This window comes from Pan troglodytes, chromosome 19, assembly GCF_028858775.2.
Source record: "Pan troglodytes isolate AG18354 chromosome 19, NHGRI_mPanTro3-v2.0_pri, whole genome shotgun sequence".
Classification (NCBI taxonomy): Eukaryota; Metazoa; Chordata; class Mammalia; order Primates; family Hominidae; genus Pan; species Pan troglodytes.
The window spans coordinates 15,664,663-15,691,047 of NC_072417.2; the positions used below are offsets into that span (position 1 = coordinate 15,664,663).

Here is a 26,385-nt window from a genome sequence, read left to right on the forward strand (position 1 = left end):
ATACAAAAATTAGCTGGGCATGGTGGCATGCGCCTGTAGTTTCAGCTACTTGAGAGGCTGAGGCAGGAGAATTGCTTGAACCCAGGAGGCAGAGGTTGCAGTGAGTGAAGATTGTGCCACAGCACTCCAGCCTGGGTGGTAAAACGAGACTTCATCTCAAAAAGAAACAAAAACAAAAACAAAAACAAAGTATCTCCTAAGCCAGACATGTTTAGGAGGATCCCTTGAGGACAGGATTTTGAAGCTATAATATGCTATGATGCTCACACCTGTAAATAACCACTCAACTCCAACCTGGGCAATAAGTGAGACCTTGTCTCTAAAAAAATTAGAAAAAAACAAAAACCAACACACACAAAATTTATGTTTCCTGAGTGTTTATGTAGGTATGTACATTTTCACTGCCACATAAATGCGGATGGCTTTGGAAAAGTTTTTTGTTTTGGGTTTTGCTTTTTTTTTCTTAGAGGACACAAGAATGTTCTTTGGCAAAATCAAGTTGTGCATAATTCCTTTCTTGATAGTCTAATATATAACTATTGCATTAAAGGTTGACTCTTTGGTAAAAAAGAAAAAGGAAGGTTTGAAAACTGTGGTCAGTGGATAATTGTTAAAGAGGTAGTCTTCGGGTATAGTGGCAACTTGGTAGAGTAGAAAGGGCACTGAACTAGGAATTTAGCAACCTATGTTTTAGTTCTAATTCTGCCACTAGATAGCTGATTGAGCTCTTTGGACTTTAGTGTCCTAATTTTATAAAGGAAAGGAAAGGCCGGGTGCAGTGGCTCATGCCTGTAATCCCAGCACTTTGGGAGGCTGAGACAGGTGGATCATGAGGTCAAGAGTTCGAGACCAGCCTGGCCAATATGGTGAAACCCCGTCTCTATTAAAAATACAACAGTCAGCCAGGCATGGTGGCACACGACTGTAGTCCCAGCTACTCAGGAGGCTGAGGCAGGAGAATCGCTTGAACCTGGGAGGTGGAGGTTGCTGTGAGCTGAGATTGTGCCATTGCACTCCAACCTGGGCAACAAGAGCGAAACTCCGTCTAAAAAAATAAATAAATAAATAAATAAATAAAATAAAGGAAAGGAAATTAGGGCTTCTAGATCAAGTAAATTGATTGTATAGCAGCAACAAGAGAAAATGAAATTGTAAAAAAGGTACTACCGTATTGGTTTCTTAGGACTGTTATAACAAATTACCATAAATTTAGTGGCTTTAAACAACAGAAATATATCTTTTTTTTTTTTTTTTTGATGGAGTCTCGCTCTGTCACCCAGGCTGGAGTGCAGTGGTGCAATCTCGGTTCACTGCAGCCTCCACCTCCTGGGTTCAAGCAATTCTCCTGCCTCAGCCTCCCGAGTAGCTAGGACTACAGGCACACGCCACCATGCCTGGCTAATTTTTGTATTTTTAGTAGAGATGGGGTTTCACCATGTTGGCCAGGATGGTCTTGATCTCCTGACCTCGTGATCTGCCTGCCTCGCCCTCCCAAAGTGCTGGGTTTACAGGTGTGAACCACTGCACCCAGCCCAGAAATTTATTCTTTCACCTTCTGGAGGCCAGAAGTCTGAAACCAAGGTTTCAGTAGGGTGGGGCCTTCCTCCAAAGGTTCTAGGAGAGAATACTTGCTTGTCTCTTCTAACCTCTGGTGGCTCCAGGCATTCTTTGGCTTGTGACTACATAACTGCAATCCCTGCCTCTTCGCATGGCCTTCTCCTTCTCTCTGTCTTTCTCTGATAAGGATACTTATCACTGAATTTAGAGCCCACCCAGATAATCCAGGATGATCTCATCTTGACATCCTCAACTTAATTATATCTACAAACATCCTTTTACCAAATTAGGTCACATTTACTGGTTCCAGGGGTTAGAACATGGATATACTGTTTTAGGGATGACCATTCAACTCAACTACAGATATTATTTATCTTAGTATCAAAAAAATTAAATGCTGAGAAAAAAATTAAGTACCTAGGAATAAACTTTAAAAATGACACATAAGACATCTATATAGAAAATAAAATATTGATAGAAATTAAAGACTTAAATATTGGAAGGAATAAACCATGTTCATGGATTAGAAGACTCGATATTTTAAGATGTCAGTTCTCTACAAACTAATCTACAGATGACTTAATGCACAATCCCAATAAAAATGCAAAGTCTGTGTGTGTGTGTGTGTGTGTGTGTGTGGTGTGTGAGTTGATAAGCTGATTCTCATATGTGGAAATACAAAGCACCAGGAATAGCCAAGATACTCTTGAAGAAGAATAAGGTATGAGGATATCATCAAGATTGGATATCATCCAGATATCAAGATTTATTTCACAAAGATATGATACTTAAAATAATGTCATAGTGGTACAAGAAAAGACAAATAGACAACTGGGATAGAATAGAGAGCCCAGAAACCAGTTCACAAATGTATGAACACCTGATTTATAACAAAGAGAACATTGCAGGGTGGTGAGAGAAAGTTTTCTCAGCAAGTGGTGCTGGGACAATTAGATATCCATATGAAACTTGGCACCTACCTTTCACCACAATTTCAGGTGGTCTATAGAGCTAAATTTGAAAGCAAAACAATGAAACAGCCCTTGGAAGATAATAATGGTGAATTCATTCCTGACATTACGCATATAAAGAAAAGATTAAATTGGACTTCATTAAAATTGATAACTTGGCTGGGTGCGGTGGCTCATGCCTATAATCCCAGCACTTTGAGAGGCCGAGATGAGACGGATGGGTCACAAGGTCAGGAGTTCAAGACCAGCCTGGCCAATATGGTGAAACTCCGTCTCTACTAAAAATACAAAAATTAACTGGGCATGGTGGTGGGTGCATGTAGTCCCAGCTACTTGGGAGGCTGAGGCAGGAGAATCGCTTGAACCCCAGAGGCAGAGGTTGCAGTGGGCTGAGATGACACCATTGCATTCCAGCCTGGGCAACAGAGCGAGACTCCGTCTCAAAAAAAAAAAAAAAGTGATCAATGACACTAGTAATCAGTGAAATGTAAATTAAAACAATATTATGATATCAGTGCACTCATCTGAACAGGTAAAATTAAACAGACTGACAGGGTTGCTAAGTAGAGCAACAGGAACTCTCATACCATGCTGATGAGAATATAAATTAATACAACTACTTTGGAATACAATTTTCTAGTTAAAGATAAGCAGTTCTACCTGTAGGTATCCACCCAAAAGATATGTGTACCAGGAGAGATGCACAAGAATATTCATAGCAGCATTATCTATAGTAGCCCCAAAATGAAAACATTACATGTCCATTAGTTGTAGAAGGGATTGGGAAGTTGAGGTATATTAAGATAAAAGAACATTATACAGGAATGAAAATGAATGGATTTGTAGTTATATCCAGTATAAATGAATCTCGTAAACCTAATGTTGATGGAAAGAAGCCAGACAAAAAAGAATTAGGGTAGGCACAGTGGCTCACACCCGTAATCTCAGCATTTTGGGAGGCTGAGGTGGGCCGATTGCTTGAGCCCAGGAGTTTAAGACCAGCCTGGGCAACATGGTGAAACCCCATCTCTACAGAAAATACAGAAATTAGCCGGTGTGGTGCCACACACCTGTAGTCCCAGCTACTCAGGAGGCTGAGGCAAGAGAATCTCTCAAGCCCAGAAAGTGGAGGTTGCAGCAAGCTGAGATCACACCGCTATGCTCCAGCCTCGATGACAGAGCTAGACCCTGTTTCAAAAAACAAACAAAAAAAATGAATTAAGTAATTCTATTTATAAATATAAAAACTTTTAAAACAGGGAAAATGAAATCTAGTGTTTATTTACTTCTGCATAGGATATAAAACTGTAAAGGAAAGCAAGAAAGTGATTACTGTAACATTTAGAATAATAGTTACCTTTGTGAGGAAGGGAGAATTTGTGATTTGGAGGAAGCAAATGGGAGGCTTTTGAGTGCTCACTATATTCTGTTTCTTAAACTCAGTGATAACGGAAAGCTAGTTGCTTTGTGATAATTATTTGAAATGTACTTTTTTTTGTTTTTGCAATGGAGTTTCACTCTTGTTGCCCAGGCTGGAGTGCAGTGGCACGATCTCAACTCACCACAACCTCCGCCTCCTGTGTTCAAGTGATTCTCCTGCCTCGGCCTCCCGAGTAGCTGGGATTACAGGCATGCGCCACCACGCCCAGCTAATTTTGTATTTTTAGTAGAGACAGGGTCTCTCTATGTTGGTTAGGTTGGTCTTGAACTCCCGACCTCAGGTGATCCACCCACCTTGGCCTCCCAAAGTGCTGGAATTACAGGCATGAGCCACCACATCCAGCCAGAAATGTACCCTTTTACCTCTGATTTTTATTTTTCTCTGAATTAGTAGCCGTTGGCTTAAAGTTCCTTTCTTTTTCTTTTTTTTTGAGACAGATTCTTGCTGTTGTTGCCCAGGCTGGAGTGCAATAGCACGATCTCGGCTCACTGTACTCTCTGCCTCCTGGGTTCAAGTGATTCTCCTGCCTCAGCCTCCCAAGTAGCTGGGACTACAGGCGCGTGCCACCATGCCCAGATAATTTATGTATTTTTAGTAGAGACAGGGTTTCACCATATTGGCCAGGCTGGTCTCGCACTCCTGACCTCATGATCTGCCTGCCTTGGCCTCCCGAAGTGCTGGGATTATAGGCATGAGCCACTGCACCTGGCCCTGGCTTGAAGTTTCTAACCATGTTAATAACTGGGAGTAGAATTTATCTCAGTAGTAACTGAGAAAGTATGGGCCCTAGGGCACTAGGAGAAATTCCTTAATGAGAGGATGAAAATTGTGTGGGTTTAGCTATGTTTTAAAATTTTGTGAAATGTTTGTACTGAACTCTGTCTGGATTTCTCTGGGTCTCATAATAATAGTAACATATGAAATAGGGTCTTAAAATTATGTATTTAAGCTTAAATGAAAATGGCAAAATAAAATGCTTAATAATCTGAATAAAGAAGGGTCTTTTTACTTAGAAACTAGCTAACTTAACCCTTAGTGAGTTGATAAGTTGTTGATTTAGCTTTTCTAATTACTCAATAAATACCAAACTTCTTAGAGAATTAAATATTCAAAGGTTCAGCAGCTTTGGATAACCTTGAACTCCCACCAACCATTCCATTATACTAAATGTTTATTAAACAGCCATTTCCAGGATAATTCTGTGCAGTATCTCTATATTAAGGAATATCATAAATATCTCTTTAACATACTCAAAGCAAATTTTTAAAATTTTTACCTTACTTTTATCCTATCCTGTATTTAAAAAACAAACAAACAAAAAAGATTAAAATCACTTAACTGCTTTTAGGAAGGTGGATAAGCTTGTTACAAAATAGAATTACTAGGTTTCACAAATCTCCGAAACTTTGGGAATTGCCACTCCAACAACCACTATCGACAGTTTATCCCTAGAAAACTATAGTTGAGATAGTCTTTTTTTTTTTTTTTCCCCCACTGGCATCTTTTCATTTCTTTTTCTGAGACAGGTCTCACTCTACCTTCCAGGCTGGAATGTAGTGGCACGATCACAGCTCACTGTACCCTCAACTTGCCAGACTCAAGCAATCCTCCCACCTCAGCCTCCTGTATAGGTGGGACTACAGACACATGCCACCATGCCCAGCTAATTGTATTTATTTCTTTATAGAGATGGGGTCTCCCTACATTGCCCATTCTGATCTCAAACTCCTGGGATCAAGGGATCCTCTTGCCTCAGCCTCCCAAAGTGCTGGGATTACAGGCGTGAGCTACCACACCCAGCTTACTGGCATATTTTCTGGAGAAAGAAAGAGTCTCAATTGTTTAAAAGCCTTTAGCTATGAAGCTATTACTAGTTTTTACATGTGATTCAGTGTATGTGAGAAATGTTTATCAGAGAAAACTCTGGTTTGAATATATTAATTGCTGAAACCCAAGTTTGATAGAATAGGCAACAACTCTAAAACTGGCAATACCTCAGTGCTTTTAATGACTCCACTGTAACCGTTCTCTTTGTGTCAATAAAGATGGTTTTATAAACATAGAGAAGAATGTGATAGTGACTAATTTGAAATGGTGATAATGCCTATCATTGGCAGAGTTAGAAGAACTAAAGGGAGGAATCAGAGGCCTGTCTTCTCAACTCTCTATTCTCGTTTGTACATACAGATGAGGACAGAACTGTATTTCCTGTCACCTCAGGAGAATCGCCCCAGCCTCTTTGGAATGCCATTGATTGTTCCATGCACTGTGCATACCCGGAAGAAAGACCTATATGATGCGGTTTGGATTCAAGTATCCTGGTTAGCAAGACCACTCCCACCTCAGGAAGCTAGTATTCATGCCCAGGATCGGTGAGTTCAGGGGATCCATCTAAACCTGTGGTTTCCAAACTCTAGAAAAATAATTTATATGAATTCTACATGACTGATAGGGCCCAGCCCATGTCAAGTTTGGCGCCCAGCCAAAATAAGTTATTTAAATAATTATTTAAAGTATTTATTTTAAATAAATACTTTATTTTGGAAGAACCACTCAGAGAGCATACAATTCAACCATTTGGCTTGATATTTGGAGTAGGAGGGACGATACAGCTTCCTTTTGCCAAACATTCTAGTGTCTAATAATCCTTCCATTCTCTAATCTTCTGCCTGGATTCGTCCTGCTAATGCTTCAAGTAATATCCTTGTCTTCTGTGTTGCAGAAGTAGAGAGTATGAATTCACCAGGAAATGTGTATAATCTCAGTCCTCTGAAATTCAGAATGAGAGCAACTGCATACATGAACTCTGAAAAGTCTCATGATACAAAAAATAATTCTGTTGGATTATTTCCATACCATGTCATTCTTTTTTCTTTTTCCCTTACCATGTCATTTTAACGTGAAGTAATTTCATAAATCTAGATAAAAATAATTAACATTTTCTGTTTTCTTTCCCTTTTTCCTACCACTGTTCTATTTGATTAGTAAATGCATTTACTCTGAATAATTTTTGGGATTGTGATGATGTCTTATTTTTATCTCAATCAAATTGTAGATCATTTTCTTTTCTTTTTTTTTTTTCTTTTCTTTATGACAGAGTTTTGCTCTTGTTGCCCAGGTTGGAGTGCAATGGCACGATCCTGGCTCACTGCAACCTCCACCTCCCGGGTTCAAACGATTCTCCTGCCTCAGCCTCCTGAGTAGCTGGGATACAGGCATGCACCACCATGCCTGGCTAATTTTGTTTTTTTGGTAGAGATGGGGTTTCTCCATGTTGGTCAGGCTGGTCTCAAATTCCCAACCTCAGGTGATCCACCTGCCTCAGCCTCCCAAAGTGCGGGGATTACAGGCGTGAGCCACCTCACCCAGCCTGTAGATCATTTTCTTGCCATCATGGTACAAATGAGAGTTCTGTTTTATGGTAACTAAAAAAAGTTCTTTACTTATTTGTTATGATGTGGGGTCTTTTGATGATTAGGGTAGGGCTTAGGATAAATACATCTTTTTTTTTTTTTTGAGACATTCTTAATTTGTCACCCAGGCTGGAATGCAGTGGTGTGATTTTGGTTCACTGCAAACTCCGCCTCCAGGTTCAAGTGATTTTCATGCCTCAGACACCTGAGTAGCTGGGATTACAGATGCTCGCAACCACACCCAGCTAATTTTTGTATTTTTAGTAGAGACTGGGTTTCACCATGTTGGCCAGGCTGATCTCAAACTCCTGGCCTCAAGTGATCCATCTACCTCAGCCTCCCAAAGTACTGGTATTACAGGTGTGAGCCACCACACCTGGCCAGATTTAAATTTAAAGATTTAAATAAATCTTTACTTAAATAAGTTATTTATTTATTTTTATTTTGTATTTTTTTGAGACGGAGTCTCGCTCTGTCACCCAGGCTGGAGTGCAGTGGTGTGATCTTGGCTCAACGCAACCTCCACCTCCCGGGTTCAAGCGATTCTCCTGCCTCAGCCTCCTGAGTCGCTGGAATTACAGGTGCCTGCCACCACGCCTGGCTAGTTTTTGTATTTTTAGTACAGGCAGGGTTTCACCAGGTTGGCCAGGCTGGTCTCAAACTCCTGACCTCAAGTGATCTTCCCGCCTCAGCCTCCCAAAGTGCTGGGATTACAGGCATGAGCCATTGCGCCCAGCCAAAATAAGTTATTTAAATAATTATTTAAAGTATTTAAGATTTAAATAAATCGTAAAGGAAAACTGCAAATAATAGATAAGCAGTTTAGTTAATGAATGTTTTGTTTAGTAAAGATGAAAGTTGGACAAGATTAAATTTGAAGTGAAGTAATTGAATTAAAAAGCTTCTAGATGTGGGCTTTTCCCAGCACTTGCTAATGAATTGGATGTGGAGTATAGGGAAAGAGGAATCCAGGCTGACTTCTTTTTTCTGGGGTGGGGGTGTGGGGGCGGGATGGAGTCTTGCTCTGTCGCCAGGCTGGAGTGCAGTGGCATGATCTCAGCTCACTGCACCTCTGCCTCCCAGGTTCAAGCAATTCTTCTGCCTCAGCCTCCCGAGTAGCTGGGAGTACAGGTGCACACCACCACACTCAGCTAATTTTTGTATTTTTAGTAGAGACAGGGTTTCACCATGTTGGCCAGGATGGTTTCGATCTCCTGACCTCATGATCCCACCTCAGCCTCCCGAAGTGGTGGAATTACAGGCGTGAGCCACTGCACCCGGCCCAGGCTGGCTTTTTACCCTGAACAATTGTTTGTGAATGGTGGTACCATTTAATGGAAAAAGGAAAACTGGAGAAGGAGCAGATTTTGGCAAGAAAAGACAGGAATCAAGTTAAATTCAAGAAGTCTATTATATATTCAAGTGTGAAATTCACTTGAATGTCCTCTGCTGGAGATATAAACATAGATGTCATCAACAAATAGGTGGTATTTAAAGCCCTGAGACCAGATGATTAACATTTAGAGAGTGAGATTTAAATAGAGAAGATTCCCATGATCTATACATGAACTCTGAACTGAGTTCATATGCATTCCGACATTTAGAGATTGAAAAGGGAAAAAGAAGCATCAAAAGAGATCGAGGCTGGGTGCAGTGGCTCAGGCCTGTAGTCCCAGCGCTTCAGGAGGCTGAGGTGGGACGATCACTTGACGCCAGGAGATCAAGACCAACCTGCCCAACATGGCAAAACCCCGTCTCTACTAAAAATGCAAAAATTAGCCGGGCATGGTAGTACGTGCCTGTAATCCCAGATACTTGGGTGGCTGAGGCATGAGAATCACTTCAACCCTGGAGGTGGAAGTTGCAGTGAGCTGAGATCACACCACTGTACTCCAGCCTGGGTGACAGAGCAAGACTCTGTCTCAAAAGAGAGAGAGGGAGAGAGAGAGAGAGAGAGAGAGAGAGAGAGAGAGAGAGGGAGGGAGAGGGAGAGAGAGAGAGAGAGAGGGAGGGAGAGGGGGAGAGAGAGAGAGAGAGAGAGAGAGAGAGAGAGAGAGAGAGAAAGAGAGAGAGATTGAGAAGAAGCAGCCCGTAATGTAAGAAGAAAACCAGGAGTTAAGTGAAGGAAGTACTTCAAGAAAGGAGTGATAGTTGTTTCAAATGCTACAGAGGACTGGGAATTGCCCACTGGATTTGATAAAATGGTCTTTGGTGATCTTTGTGAAATCTATTTTAGTATAGATAAAGGAGTAGAGATTGGAGTGGGTTAAAGAGAGAACGGTCCTTTGGACGTTAAAGAAGATAGCCAGGCATGGTAGCTCTCACCTGATTCTAGTGGTACTTGGTAAAGTTATGGATGAAATAAGAGTGGCCTGGAGTTGATTATTTTTATAGTTGTGTAAAGAATACATGGGGTATTTCATTGCATAGTTCTCAACTTCTTGAGTGTTTATGTCAATAAATTTGAAATTTTAGATTAAATGGACAAAATCCTAGAATTAAGGGTCTATGTAGAAGAGTGATTATTTTCAGGGACAGTGGGTAAAGAGGCAAGTGAGGATTTCAGGGCAGCGATTGGAGGTTTCTCTTGGGTGAAAGAATCATTAGAATAGGGATGTTTGAATAAGTAGTAAGTAACCCAAAAAGATAGGAGGTTGTGGTTGCAAAGTAGGATACCGGGAATTGAGATTTTGGAGGTAGAAAAGTTTGTATTCACAAGGTCTAGAATATGACATTTGGAGAGGGTTTACATATGGGGTGGAGGAAGTTATTGTTGGAAGAGAGAAGACCAAGTTACGGTTGTATTAATTGCATTGATGCTGATGTCACCAAGAATAATAACAGAAGTGGTGGAGAAAAAACACAGTGAACTAGGTGCTGCAATCTGTAGTGAGTAAAGAAGATATGTACCTTCCAAGGAGGAATAGCAGGTGGCATGATTCAGTAGCACATGATACAAAGAAGCTGGAATGTTTTAGAAAAGGAAGGAAGAAGAGATCATGTACAAGTGGCATAGGAATAAGGAAGAGATCTATTTTACCTCCAGGTTCTGGAATGTATGAGAATAAAAAGTTCAGAGGGTAGGGTGTGGTGACTCAAGCCTGTAATCCCAGCACTTTAGGAGGCTGAGGCAGGAGGATCACTTGAGCCCAGGAGTTCAAGACCAGGCTGGACAACATGGCAAAATGCTGTCTTTACAAAAAATGTAAAAATTAGCCAGGTATGGTGGTGCATGCCTGTAATCCTAGCTACTTGGGAGGCTGATGTGGGAGGATCACCTGAGCCCAGAAAGGTGGAGGCTGCTATGAGCCATAATCATGCCACTGCACTCCAGCCTGGGCAACAGAGTGATACCCCGTCTCAAAAAAAAAAAAAAAAAAAAAGGAAAAAGTCTGCAGGGGGAGCAGGATTCTCAAGAAAGCCAGGCTTCGTTCAGTTAGAGCAAAAAGGTAAAAGAAATTTTTAGAAGAGAAGTGTTGCACAGCTTTCTATGAGAGTGCTACTTGATTGTTTTATCCCATTATCTTTCTTTTGATTCCTCACTTATTGCTGGCCTGAGTTGGACATGGTACTAGACAGTACAGGCTATCAATGATCATTCACTGGATGAGTTATGCAGAAAGATGGGAACTCTTATGCCAGATGTGATTCTCACTTTTGCCCTTACAGTGACTCTTTATCATGGTTTCATTACCTTCAATAGCCCATGTAATAACCACTATCATTTGCCAGATGAGCTGTAAAGTATGCCACTCTTATGTTATATTCCTTGCATTGCTTCCTTCTCCCCCACCCCCAGCTTTATTGAACTATAATTGACAAGTAGGAATTGTATATACATCTAAGACATACAGCTTATATTTCGATAATATGTATAAATTGTTGCACTGCTCCTTGTTAGGGCAAGGATGAGTAAATTTTTTTAAAAGTTGGAAAATTCACAAGGCCATCTTGACATAATCATTGGCAGTTAAAAGAAGTTACTCCATGGTGTATATGTGCCACATTTTCTTAATCCAGTCTGTCGTTGTTGGACATTTGGCTTGGTTCCAAGTCTTTGCTATTGTGAATAGTGCTGCAGTAAACATACGTGTGCATGTGTCTTTCTAGCAGCATGATTTATAATCCTTTGGGTATATACCCAGTAATGGGATTGCTGGGTCAAATGGTATTTCTAGTTCTAGATCCCTGAGGAATCGCCACACTGACTTCCACAATGGTTGAGCTAGTTTACAGTCCCACCAACAGTGTAAAAGTGTTCCTATTTCTCCACATCCTCTCCAGCACCTGTTGTTTCCTGACTTTTTAATGATCACCATTCTAACTGGTGTGAGATGGGTGCAGCACACCAACATGGCACATGTACACATATGTAACTAACCTGCATGTTGTGCACATGTACCCTAAAGCTTAAAGTATAATAAAAAAAAGAAGTTACTCCAAAAATGGTATGTAGCTTATAACTCTGAGTAGTTAAGGCAGTACTTAGCATGTACCACGTCAGCGATTCTGATTAAAGAAGACTTCTAAATATACAACTTTCTGCAATGTGTCAGTGTTCTTGTCATGGAAAGATCTAATTATTTTAGTTTAATGTGAATTAAATCCTCTGATAGAATTAAGGATAGAATGAAGGATAATTGGTATTTGATTTCATGATTAGCTTATCTTGTAAAATTTTCGTGGGCCACATGGACTCCCTTAGAGACATCTGGCAGTCGTATGTCTACCCTTCTGTAAGCCCAGATAGAGGATGGGAAGCCAGAGTGTATTTGGTACTGGGCTGCAGCTAATGGATTAGGGTAAGTAACATTGAGCTGTCAACATGAGCATACTGCTGTGGCAAATGCCCCTTCCTAGGATTACTTCAAGAGAAGATGAAAGGGAGTTGGACCTCGAACCAGAAATGCTTCTTACACTCTTTTTGTTCTCTTCTGTTTCAGTGATAACTGTATGGGCTATCAATATCCATTCACTCTACGAGTTGTGCAGAAAGATGGGAACTCCTGTGCTTGGTGCCCACAGTATAGGTAAAGTGACCTGCAAAAGAATTACTTTAGTAGAATTTCAGCTTTAGATATTATACAATTTTCCTAAGATTTCCAATTTTGAGAAGTAAATAGTGAATAATGAGAAACTTAAGAATTGTGGCTGGGCACCGTGGCTCAGGCCTGTAATCCCATCACTTTGGGAAGCCGAGGCGGGTGGATCACCTGAGATCAGGAGTTTGAGACCAGCCTAACCTGGTAAAACCCCATCTCTACTAAAAATACAAAAATTAGTGGGGCATGGTGGTGCGTGCCTGTAATCCCAGCTACTTGGGAGACTGAGGCAGGAGAATCACTTGAACCCAGGAGGCAGAGACTGCAGTGAGCCAAGGTTGCGCCATTGCACTCCAGCCTGGGCAACAAGAGTGAAACTCTTGTCTCAAAAAAAGTTTTTCACTTCCTTTTGAGGTCAATAGATAAGTTTTGCTTTTGAGACTTAGCTGGTTTTATAAACTACAGTCCATACCAAATTCATAACTTGTGATAAACATTTATTACTCTATAAATTCACCTCGCCTTTTTTGTTTTGTTTTGTTTTGTTTTGAGATGGAGTCTCGCTGTGTCACCCAGGCTGGGGTGCAGTGGCTCAATCTTGGCTCACTGCAACCTCTGCCTCCCAGGTTCAAGCAATTCTCCTGCCTCAGCCTCCCGAGTAGCTGGGACTACAGTTGCACACCACTGTACCCAGCTAATTTTTGCATTTTTAGTAGGAATGGGGTTTCGCCATGTTAAACTGGTCTCGAACTCCTGACCTCAGGTGATCCACCCACCTCAGCCTCCCAAAGTGCTGGGATTACAGGCATGAGACACCATGCCCAGCCTCTGTAAACTTTTATATGCATTTATTTAATCTGCCATTTTACAAACAAGGAGCTAGGTGTTATACCAGATAAACTGTCCTACCTCAGAGCATTAAATAACTGAATTTGGAATTTCTTGCATGCTGTAGTATCTCAAACAGCCAATTCCCATGTCATTTATTTGCCATAAAGTTCACATCTTCCTGTGATTAACAGATGGTTATCAAGTACTTTGTAAAAATAAAGACTTGAAAAGTGAAAAGCATGATTCCGTGAAATGATAATAATTATTAATAAGTATCCTTACATTTATCAGAGTCTGAAGTTAGAAGCCCATGACAAATTGTGAGGCCCAAGAGGAAAGCAGAAAAGTAGGAAGGGAGAATATTTTTTATTAAGAAAATTTAAATTCCTTCATAATTATTTCTTCCTCTGTGGATCTTTCCCCCCTTTTTAGATTTTGCAGAGGCTGTAAAATTGATTGTGGGGAAGACAGAGCTTTCATTGGAAATGCCTATATTGCTGTGGATTGGCACCCCACAGCCCTTCACCTTCGCTATCAAACATCCCAGGAAAGGGTAAGTATTTAGGGCCACCGTAAAATGGTGGTTTTTATATGGGAAATTTCCACCAGTGTAACTATTATGCCATTTCTGTTTGACAATTTAAAAACAACCAGAAAAACCTTCATTGGCAGCCTCTATGGCACCTAATATATTGATATGTTTGCTTGAGCTTTTTCATTTTCCAGCTTCTGGAGTTCATTGTATTGGGGCATTGTCTTTGTCCATTTTGTGTTGCTATAACAGAGTACGTGAGGCTGGTAACTTACAAAGAAAAGAGGTTTACTTAGCTTACTACTATTCGGCAGCCTGGGAAGTTCAAGGACATGGTCCTGGCTTCTGGCAAAGACTTCTGTGCTGCATCATAACATGGCAGAGAAGAGCAAAGGAGAACAGACACAGGCAAGAGGGAGGACCAAACAGGAGGAAGATCCTCGCTTTCTAACAGCCCGCTCTCTTGGAAACTAAGTTCTCAGAAGAGAACTCACTACTGCAAGAATGGCACCAACCATTATGAGAGTTTCACCCCTATGACCCAAACACCTCCTACTAGGCCCCACCTCCTAACAACGCCACATTGGGAATCAGATTTCAACATGCATTTTGGTGGAGACAAATAAACCATATCCAAACTATAGCAGGCATTAAATTTCAAAAATATTAATAAGTAAATCTTGAAACAAAACTGTGTCTGGCCATGACATATCAATAAGCATCTCTCTGTTAAATATTATTGAAGTTGCAGCATTTGGTAACCAGGTAACCACAGTTACTTAGTTCAAGTGTGTCCCAGGGCTGTAGCTGCTCCCTTTAATAGGCAGAGTGATCAGAACAGTTAGAGAAAGGATTGAAATGTTTCCATTTTGGGTACCTAAGAGCACATCTCAATGGCCGCTCTTCACACTTCACATCCTTCTATTGTCGCTGTCTGGCCAGAGCAATTTTTAAATTTTGAAAATGTTGCTTCAGAAATAATTTTAATTCCATAACTAAAAATATTTGCCTCAGGCAGTTTTTAATCAACCAAATATTATTTGAAAGGTAAAGACATTAAGAATCTGATGGAGAGGTAAAAGCAACAGAGTCAAAGGAGTTCCTTAAGTCACATGAGGAATTGTAGTGGTTTTTGCATTTTTATGGCTCTTGATAGTTGGAAATTTCCTTTACTAGTTTTTAAAGCATTCCCTTTGGATAAGTTAATAATGGTAACTGACTTTTCTGTCTTGTTATGCTATGGAGGACTGGGGAAACTACCAATTCTAGACCTAGTTTCCTATTTAGATCCCAAAATATGCCCCACACACCGAGGCTCCTGGGAGCCCTTTCTAGCCAGGAATAAGTATAATTTGTGGATACTTGTCAAATGAAAGATCACTAGGCTAAAGCTAAAGAAAGCTGAAGAGAAACTAATGTTCTAGATCATGCTCACTAGCAAGGAGGGAAAATTTTACGAGTTGATAGATTCATAAATCTTTGTTAGCACAAAATCTGACAGGGCATTATTCTGACATTACTGTCAATGATGATAAATTATTTGGCTCTATAAATCTCTTCCTCTTTTTAACAAATCCAATGTGCAATCGGAAAAGCTCTTTAGGACATCCTGCTTATAGGAAACGGCCTACGTGACCTGTTAAATCTTACCCTACTTCCACTTTCAGTGATGCACTTAGGATACCATGGAAACGAAGGGCTGTTGATGCCTTGCTAGGGAGTGGGGCCATATGCCTAATCTGGGCTCCACTACATGTAGGGTTTCTGCATGTGCTTAGAAAGTCATGTAGACAAAAGAGATACTGTGGTTTAAATTGGGATTATTGCCCATATGCTTTATATTTTTTATTCCAGTGATTTCCCTTTTAGGAATTTATCTGAGGGGAGAATACTCTGTAATTACTCCATAATTTGCAGGCAAATATCATCATAGCATTTTTTAGGAGAGTAAAAAGTTATTAACAACTTATATTTGTCTCACATTAGAGGAATGGTTAAATAAAGCATGGTGTATTCATTGGATAAAATATAATGCAGTTGTTGAAAATGATTACTAGGAGTTTTTGCTAACATTTATGGGAACATGCTTACGATATGTGAACATTGTTTTAAAAACAAGACATAAAGTTGCATATACTGGAAATAATACCTTCAATATTGAAAAAAATACTATTTAGGAAAAAGGACAGAAGAAAATCTGCCAATATTTTGACAGTGGGTTGCCTTTGTATTAAGAATATAACAGGATTCCCTGCCTTTTTACATTTTTCTCTGCTTTCCAAAATTTCCACATGAATATTATACCTAGTAATCAGAAAAAAATAGAGGGGCAATCACTCTTATCCTTTACATTTCTCTCCTGTTTGGACCTCAGATTCCTCAGTAGAAAATTAAACTAGATGCCAGCCTGGGCAATATGATGTCACCCTGTCTTTACAAAAAATGCACAAATTAGCCAGGTGTGGTGGTGTGCACCTATAGTCCCAGCTGCTTGGGAGGCTGAGGATGGAGGATTGCTTGAGCCCAAGAGATCAAGGCTGCAGTGAGCTGTGATCTCGCCAGTGCACTCCAGCCTGGGTAACAAAGCAAGACACTGTCTCAAAACAAAACAAAACAAAACAAAAAAACAAAAAAGAAAAAAAAAATTAAACTAGACAAATTCTTAGGCCTCTCTAATAGTCTTATATGAAAACTATTACTTCATTTCCTGTGTTTTGTGTTAAAGATGAGCTTTAAAGCAACTCTGAAAAAGAAGATGGTTCCTATAGGTAATTTATAGACTATTTAAACAGTAGTAGAGGATCTAAGCATAGATCCCAAGAGGTAAAGGGAATCTTTATCACTTTGGGAAATTTTACTGATAAATAGAAATTATTGTCAGTACAGTCCACAAATGTTTTTTTATCAGCCTTCTTTCCTCCCTGTCTTCCTCTAGCACCATAGCCTGTGTTCCACAGAAAATATAGTCAATAAAATTCAACATTCTTTACTAGCTTACTCTAATTTGTGGTTGGCCATAAAGTATTCCTGGTAGAGATAATAGAGATAATATTTAACTGGCTATGAGAAAGGAAACACTATCGTATATGATACACCCCTTTTTCTACTCATTCCAACAACTATGATACAGCATGTTTCCTTTTGAAGCACATCAGTTTTTTCCTTGAGTGACCAGTTCAAAAGATGATGACAGTTAATATCTTGTTACTACAGAATTTGTACTCAAAAAGGAAGTCTATAACCCAAGTCCAAGCCAGATTTCCTTTTCTAAAAAAAAGAATTTTCCTCTAAGTTCCCCTTTTTAAATGAGCTCTTTAGCCTGGGTAGTTATGCAGTGCTAGAACCGTAACTGCATGATCAAACCCAACCTTGCTAGTTTATAACAGCATTTGACAGCCTCGTGACTCTCATGTAGGGAAAAAGTCTCACCTGAAAACCCATGCTAAGCTGAATGTCTTATGCTGTGCCAATTTGTATTCCAGGCAGCCTAAGGTTCCCATCATGAGTTTCAGGAAGGGAAATTCATGGAGGAAGTTCACCTCTGGAAGGGAGGAGCAATAAATAGGGTGGGTGATGGACATATGTGACGTTTGCCACACAGAGGCAGTCAGTGTGGGCCTTGTGGTCCGGGCTGTGCTTTGGGACACAAATATATACTGTGTGAAGTCTTACAGTAGCATTCATAACCCTGACACTTCACCCACCTTCCCATACATTAGAGGGACAAACAGAAGGATCCCAGCTCTATGGTTCTTGATTGTTTGTCAGGTAGCAGCCAGGCATGGAGAGGGAAAAATTCTTTCTCTTCTGCTGCATTCTAGATCCTTCCTTCTCTCCTTCTTCATTCTACACCACCCCCAACATACATCCCTGCACCCCGCCCATTCTTTGCTCTCTCTCCTTTCTTACACTTGACTCCTTCTTGCTCCACAGCCTAACATGCTGATTAACAGGACCCCAAAGGTTTGGGTGGGTATTAGAGGCCTTCTCAACAAAAGCAGCACACTCTTGAGCTTGTTCTTCCTTTTGTTGCCATCTCAGATAAAAAGGCCCCATGAGGGAGGAGACAGATAATTATAGACTTGGTATTCTGATAACTCTGTGTTACATGGGATCAGATGCAAATGAGTTGTACCCTGTGGTGTTTCATGCTCTGCTGTGTTGTCTTCTCATGGTGAGCTTTTCTGTGCCCTCATTTCATCCAGCTCTGGTTTCTGTGTTTCATGTTATTTCTCCTAGCCTCGTAAACTCTGCAGCATACTAATAATGCTCTGGCTTTCTGATTAAAAATAAATGGCTTACTATCAGCACCCCTGGCTTGAGGGCCAGCTCACATGTAACCCCTTATAGGATTCCAAAGTTGTTAAATAAATTCAATTCTTTTTGTTTTTGTCATTTTGAAGCATTCAAAAATTTTTCAAGAAAAGTTATGGTCATATAAATAGAAATTTTATCCAGAATGTTACTGATGCAACATTTGTGAATAAATGTGTAGGTGTTGTATTTGCTCGGACTCTAGTTTGGGTTGTGTTTTCTTTTCCCTTTTTTTGAGACAGGGTCTCTCTCTGTCATCCGGGCTGGAGTGCAGTGGCGTAATCACAGCTCACTGCAACCTCTACCTCCCAGACTCAAGCAATCCTCCTGAGTAGCTGGGACTACAGACATGCGCCACAATGCCCAGCTAATTTTTAGATTTTTCTTTTACTGAGACAGGGTCTCACTCTGTTGGCCAGGCTGGTTTTGAACTCCTGGACTCAAGCGATTCCCCCCACCTCGGCCTCCTAAAGTGCTAGGATTACAGGCCTGAGCCATCATACCCAGCCAGTTGTATTTTCTTTTTCCTTATAAAGAGTAAAATAAGGGTGAGTGACCGAGCGGTTGATGCATAGCTAGATCACCAGTTTAAATGCCTTCCCACACACCCCCTTCCTCCTGTTCCCTCTACCTACAGGTTGTAGATAAGCATGAGAGTGTGGAGCAGAGTCGGCGAGCGCAAGCCGAGCCCATCAACCTGGACAGCTGTCTCCGTGCTTTCACCAGTGAGGAAGAGCTAGGGGAAAGTGAGATGTACTACTGTTCCAAGTGTAAGACCCACTGCCTAGCAACAAAGAAGCTGGATCTCTGGAGGCTTCCACCCTTCCTGGTATGTTACGGTCCTGCCTCTGAGAGAGCAGGAATCTAGCATAAAAGAAAGAAGACATGAACAAACAGGAGGTTTTGTTATTTTTGAGAATAAGACTTTTCCTGCAGCAGTGTTTAAATCACATTCTGTACAAGGTTTTTATGTTGAATACAGAGATGAATCTTTCTACAAATATTTGGTAGTTCCTTTTCCTAAAAAGCTCATAACCTAGAAGAAGAGATCAATCATGTAGCCCAGTAACTGCAATTCAGTGCGATGTGAGAACTGCCACAAGGGGTACAACGTGGTGAATGTGAACTTCAGGAGAGGGTGAACTTCTGGCTCTGTGGAGAGAGGAAGCTTAGGCTAGCCCTTTGTGGACTCTAGAAGAGCAACTGAGCCCGGAGGCAATACCCACTGCACATAGTCACGTGGCTGTGGCCACACTGCTGAGTTGAGCGTGTGTGCACAAGCACACCAATGCACTGGGGCCTGTGTAGAGGCCTTTATGAAACCATATTTTTGAAGTCTTTAAAAAATAATGAAGAGTAAATGTTCTGTTATATATTTCCAAACATTCACATGTATTTGACTTGTTTTTTCCATGTAAATTTTGTATCTTCAGAACCCTTTAATGCAATGTTTTCTACCTTTACTTCTCCAGATTATTCACCTTAAGCGATTTCAATTTGTAAATGATTAGTGGATAAAATCCCAGAAAATTGTCAAATTTCTTCAGGAAAGTTTTGATCCGAGTGCTTTTTTGGTACCACGAGACCCGGCCCTCTGCCAGCATAAACCACTCACACCCCAGGGGGATGAGCTCTCCAAGCCCAGGATTCTGGCAAGAGAGGTGAAGAAAGTGGATGCGCAGAGTTCGGCTGGAAAAGAGGACATGCTCCTGAGCAAAAGCCCATCCTCACTCAGCGCTAACAGCAGCAGCAGCCCAAAAGGTGAGGCCTGGGGGCCTTATGCAGTTGCTTTCTTGGGACTCCTGTAGGCTACATATGTTTCTCTGTCTTCTGTTCTGGAACATCAGGTTGGTTGGGTGGAAGGAACCTATCTGGAATCAGACCTATCTGTATTTGAGCTATGTAAGTTGTAGCAAGAGATTCAGCCTCCCTGAATCTATTTCCTCATCTGTAAAATGGAGATAATGCCAGGTTTACAGAGTTGAGAGTTTGACACATGGAGAGTAAAGCACTTCACACAGTGCCTGATGTATGGTAAACAGGAATGGTAGCTGCTGTCTTGTCCCCTTATAGTGAAAGTTCTGAGGTTCCCCATCTTTCAGGGGGTCTAGAGGATCAAAACTCCTTTTTTATTTATTTATTTTATTTTTTATTTTTTTGAGACAGGGTCTCACTCTGTCACCCAGGCTGGAGTGCAGTGATGCAACACAGATCACAGCTCACTGCAGCCTGGACCTCCTGGGGTCAATCAGTCCTCCCACCTCAGCTTCCTGAGTAGCTGGGACTACAGGCATGCACCACTGCACCTGGCTAATTTTTGTATTTTTTGTAGAGATGGTGCTTCGCCATGTTTCCCAGGCTGGGCTCGAACTCCTGCACCCAAGTGAACCTCCTGCTTCGGCCTCCTAAAGTGCTGGGATTACAGGTGTGAGCCACTGTGCCTGGCCCAAAATGATTTTCATAAAAATACTGAGAAAATATGTGCTTTTTCACTTTTATTCTCTCACAGATGTACAATGGTATAAGAGAAAACATGACATGGAATAATATCGTCACTTTGACAGTGAAGTCTGTGCTAATGTATTGTACTTTTTCATTCCTCAGTTTTAATTTCTAATACAGGAAATATTGATAGATAAAATTCACATAAAAGTTCTAAAGGTTCTCAATAATTTTTAAAGGTATAAAAGGGGGTAGGGGTAAGAGGCTATAACTAAAAAGTTTAAAGCCTTGTAGGATTTTTGTGAGACACAGAGGTAACAACGGACAGCAGGAAATTCCCAGTACCATGCCTAACAATAGGAAGTATTCAGTAAATGGTGGTCACATTTTTTGTCTAATTTTACAAAGGAGAGGAATATGTATTTGGAAAACTCCTTACTCTAATAGTTGGATTTTTTTCAACTGAATCTGACATAAATCATCTTTCTGCTATTTTCTGAGTCCCTATAATGCACTTTATATTTTCAGGACATTGTTGCTTATAGGGACTTGGCATTGAAGAAGACAAAAATGTAACTTATTGGCTACATAATAGGAACCAAAGGGTAGCCAGTCACGACTCCCCTGTCTTTACCTTTGTGTGTACAGTTGCAAAGCTAACCTCGGAGTTAGCATTTGGGGCTGGCTTACTTTGTGGCATTTGGATTTGTGAATCTTTTCTTCTGTTCTGTTCACAGGTTCTCCTTCTTCATCAAGAAAAAGTGGAACCAGCTGTCCCTCCAGCAAAAACAGCAGCCCTAATAGCAGCCCACGGACTTTGGGGAGGAGCAAAGGGAGGCTCCGGCTGCCCCAGATTGGCAGCAAAAATAAGCCGTCAAGTAGTAAGAAGAACTTGGATGCCAGCAAAGAGAATGGGGCTGGGCAGATCTGTGAGCTGGCTGACGCCTTGAGCCGAGGGCATATGCCGGGGGGCAGCCAACCAGAGCTGGTCACTCCTCAGGACCATGAGGTAGCTTTGGCCAATGGATTCCTTTATGAGCATGAAGCATGTGGCAATGGCTGTGGCGATGGCTACAGCAATGGTCAGCTTGGAAACCACAGTGAAGAAGACAGCACTGATGACCAAAGAGAAGACACTCATATTAAGCCTATTTATAATCTATATGCAATTTCAGTAAGTGGTTTATTATACGGTTTTCAGAGAGTGGTCTGTGTTTTGTTCACTTGTCTTCATGTATTCATCAGCAAGTATTTTTCAGGTCCTGCTAATTTCCTAGCATTGAGCTTAGTGATAGACAAAGTTAACATTGAAATCTGGGCTCACAGATGTGGTGTGGTGACTCACACCTGTAATCCCAGCACTTTAGAAGGCTGAGACAGGAGGATCGCTTGAGCCCAGGAGTTTGAGACCAGCTTGGGCCCCGTCTCTACAAATAATTTTAAAATGGAGCGAAGTATGGTGGTATGTGCCTGTGGTCCCAGCTACTTGGAAGGCTGAGGCAGAAGGATCACCTGAGCCCAGAAGGTCAAGTCTTTAGAGAGTTGTGATCACTCGACTGCACCCCAGCCTGGGTGATAGAGCAAGTCCCTGTCTCAAAATAATAATAATAATAATAGTAATTACAATTATAAAATGATTGTTTATCCACACAAGACTTGGAGCTTATGACTTTTGTATTTTGCTTTTTGCTTATTTTGGTTTTAGAGAAAGAGGGTTCTAAAATATTTTCTCACCTACTGATCATTTACGTGATCAGTGTTCTCCTGCTCAGATCTTAGTGCTATACCCTGGCCATAGTACAGTTAACTACTAACATACCTCCACTCTCTTATCTCTTACAGTGCCATTCAGGAATTCTGAGTGGGGGCCATTACATCACTTATGCCAAAAACCCAAACTGCAAGTGGTACTGTTATAATGACAGCAGCTGTGAGGTAAACATTCTCAATCTTTGAATGAAAGTTAGAATATCAACAGAACTGGGGAACATTTGTTGAAATAATGGACTATCTCTTGAATAGGAAATAGATATTTCTGTTAGAATCAATATATAGATGCTGTCAGTATTAAAGGAACAAAAGTGATATGCAGAGCAGGGAATGAAAACATGAGTAGTGAGGAAAAATAAAGAGTTAGTTGACCGGGCGCAGTGGCTCATGCCTGTAATCCCAGCACTTTGGGAGGCTGAGGCAGGCTTAGGAGGTGGATCACTTGATGTCAGGAGTTCGAGACCAGACTGGCCAACATGGTGAAACCCCATCTCTACTAAAAATACAAAAATTAGTTGGGCATGTTGGCGCATGCCTGTAATCCCAGCTACTCGGGAGGCTGAGGCAGGAGAATGGCTTGAACCTGGGAGGTGAAGGTTGCAGTGAGCCAAGACTGTACCACTGCACTCCAGCCCGAGCAACAGAGCAAGGCTCTGTCTCAAAAAAAAAAAAAAAAAAAAAAAAGGAGTTAGTTAATGCAAAAAGCTCCTATCTTCTAGACTGTTAGAATTTGATGGGGTTGGGCCGAGCGCGGTGGCTCATGCCTATAATCCCAGCACTTTGGGAGGCCAAGGTGGGCGGATCATGAGGTCAGGAGATAGAGGCCATCCTGGCTAATATGGTGAAACCCCATCTCTACTAAAACTACAAAAAATTAGCCAGATGTGGTGGCACATGCCTGTAGTCCCAGCTGCTCGGGAGGCTGAGGCAGGAGAATCGCTTGAACCCAGGAGGCAGAGGTTGCAGTGAGCTGAGATTGCACCAGTGCACACCAGCCTGGTGACAGAGCGAGACTTCATCTCAAAAAAATAAATAAATACAAAATAAATAATTAGAATTTGATGGGGTTTTAGGTCATTCTGTTTTGACTTGTCTATGGTCAAAATATTTTCCCCAAAGCAAACATTGGAAATAATGGGGCTCATTTTAAAGGGGCAGGTGTGAGACAGCCAAACTAGTGAGCTTATTGGAAGCAATCAGGTTAGTAATTACAGAGGGTTGGTCTTCCCTTTCCTGGCAAGGATTTAGAGTCATAATAGTGATGGCTTTTTGTTAAAGGTTTTTCTTGCCCTTTCAGGAACTTCACCCTGATGAAATTGATACCGACTCTGCCTACATTCTTTTCTATGAGCAGCAGGGGATAGACTATGCACAATTTCTGCCAAAGATTGATGGCAAAAAGATGGCAGACACAAGCAGTATGGATGAAGACTTTGAGTCTGATTACAAAAAGTACTCTATGTTACAGTAAAGCTACCACTCTGGCTGCTAGACAGCTTGGTGGCGAGGGAGAAGACTCCTTGTAGCTGATACTTGGCAAAAGTGTCACTGAAAGACAAGCTAAATGTAGTTATTTTATCCTGTTAGAACAAAAATTCTAATTAAAATAGTTAACTTGAAGAGTAGAAACAATTGTATTTTGAAGTCTCATACAAGCTGTCTGATAGAGAACTTTCAGGCAGATCCCACCATTAGCCTGTAAACAAAAGGTTTGGCACCAGCCACCTGGGACCAAATAAGAATTGAATTGTGCTTGTCCAGATATGAACAAATATGTAGTGAGTATAGAGTTTACCAATAATCATAACAAATATTAAAGATTTCCTTGGAGTCAGAGGAAAAAACAAACAATTATAATGTTGTCTAGGGACGACATGATACGCTACCTCCTTTTTCCTGAAGTTTTATTCCATTATATTGACAAGATGGAGAAAGCAAGATCATGAAGGTGTGCAAATGATTCTTACGGCATGGACGAGGATTTTTCAATTTATTTTTTAAACTGTTCCCATACCCTTTCTTTTTCTTGCTTTTTGTTTTTGCCATTGTGTTTACATTTGAGACACAACCAGTCATTGGTGGCAGGGGCATAGAGTGGTCAGTCTGAAAGGGAGGCTCTCTTAAGAGCTATGTGCCTTCCAACCAGAGGGAGACCCAGTAGAAAGAAAAACATCCTGGGAAATCCAGCTACCAGGGCCCTCCCAGTGGAGGCATCTTACATTTAGGCTACTTCAAGTATCCTCAGAAATGTATTCTGTACCCCCGGCCCCGCCCATGCTGAGGGAAGGGGAGCAGTTGCCAATATTTGCACCATCTTCACATGCACATGTTGCAACAAGAGCTTCTGGGAAGGTAAGCGGCATCGGAGCTAGATCACGTTTCACAATTAGTCGTTATTCTTTTCTGTGTTTGTTTTGCACTTTAAAAAAGAGAGAACACATGCAAATGAACTTGCTTGTGTGTATTTGATGGCTCTAAGGGCTATAAATTACAAACAAAACACATCCCAAACATTAGGAGTTCATAAGTATATTTAATGAAATTGGTGGTTTTAGGAAGTCAACTTTAGTTTTGCTTTGTTTGCATGTCCACTAGTTTTTTTATTTTGATATTTGTCTTTTTTTAAATTTTACAGTAGTCATTGAAAGTTATGTTTCTTTGCTTACTTCATTTTTTTCCTCTAATTATTTAAGATTGGAACAAAAGTATAAATATTATTTATTTCAGGTAGAATTTTTTTCATGTAGTTTCTTAATATATACTTGAAGGAAATGTTTCACCTTATTTTTGGTCTTTGTTTATTCATTTAGACCCTGCAAGTTGATTCTCATTGCCAGATTCCATTACCCTTTCTTCCTCATAGGTAGTAATTACCAATGTAACTAAGCATTTGTGTTCTGATATCTGAGGCCAGTAACTATTAATATCTAGTTCTCAGAGCATTTGGAAAGGTTATCTTAAGTGGCTACCTAAATTGAAATCCTTTTCAGAAAAAATATAATTGCAAGTAGGTAGGAGTGGCCTAAATTGTCTAATGTAATAAAGTCAGACAAAATGCACACTTTATAGTTTCAAGATTTTCAGTATATAAAATCTGTCCATTCCTACCTGGACATGTCCCATTAAAAAGTGGAAGATTTTAAATAATTTCTTTACAGATGTTTTATTTAAGCAGGTAGCACAATCTACTAATGTTGTTTGATTTGTGTTTGTTATACTGGTTGTAATTAATTTTTTTAATTCATGAACTAGCGGGAAATTTATTAAATTAACTATTAACTATATTCACCTTGTAAATTACTGTATAAAACTTGTTGACAATGCACTGACTTTAGAAAGATGTTAATGTACATAAATAGAGTGTAAATAAAAGTGTTGATGTACTGAAATATGAACTGTATCAAAAGTATTGGTAATTGTATATGGGGTGTACCTGTTTATCTGTAACTATTATCCAAACAAATTAAATACTGTGGTTGCCTCTATGTGCTATTTTTCCTCATACAAGTAAACACAGAAAGTCAAATTCTTCAGCCTCCCTCTCTGTGATCCTGTTTTAATTCTCCTACTTGAATAATTTCTTTCTGACTTACAGAGGGGATGCTTCATCTCTGAGGTTGGAAACTCTGTAGAGCAGGATTCCCCAACTCCTGGGTTACAGACCAGTACCGTCCATGGCCTGTTAGGAACCTGGCTGCACAGCAGGAGGTGAGTGGCGAGCTGTATTTATAGCCGCTCCCCCTTGCTCCCATTACCGCCTGAGCTCTGCCTCCTGTTAGATCAGCAGCGGCACGCCATTCTCACAGGAGAAAGAACCCTATTGTGAACTGCGCATGCTAGCAATCTAGGTTGTGTGCTCCTTATGAGAATCTAATGCCTGATGATTTGAGGTGGAACAGTTTTATCCTGAAACCATTCCCCCCATCCCCCCAGTCCGTGGAAAAATTGTCTTCCACAACACCCGTCCCTGGTGCCAAAAAGGTTGGCAACCACTAACGTAGAGGGTAGAACAAGATCTCTCCAGTGACCAGGTGACTTTAAACATGGCTCACATCCCTTTTAGAAAGTTATG

General features: G+C 40.7%; 1 protein-coding gene across 1 annotated transcript in view; it reads left to right on the plus strand.

The window, feature by feature from the left end:
- Positions 1 to 25,796, plus strand: part of USP6 (ubiquitin specific peptidase 6) — a 46,223-nt gene extending 20,427 nt beyond the window's left edge. The window contains 8 exon segments of the mRNA XM_063798234.1: positions 6,157 to 6,341; positions 12,326 to 12,412; positions 13,688 to 13,808; positions 18,739 to 18,930; positions 19,574 to 19,862; positions 21,281 to 21,717; positions 22,386 to 22,478; positions 23,611 to 25,796. Of these exon segments, the coding sequence (XP_063654304.1) occupies positions 6,157 to 6,341; positions 12,326 to 12,412; positions 13,688 to 13,808; positions 18,739 to 18,930; positions 19,574 to 19,862; positions 21,281 to 21,717; positions 22,386 to 22,478; positions 23,611 to 23,784 (1,578 nt within the window). The 3' untranslated portion in view covers positions 23,785 to 25,796.
- The last annotated feature ends 589 nt before the right edge of the window (positions 25,797 to 26,385 follow it).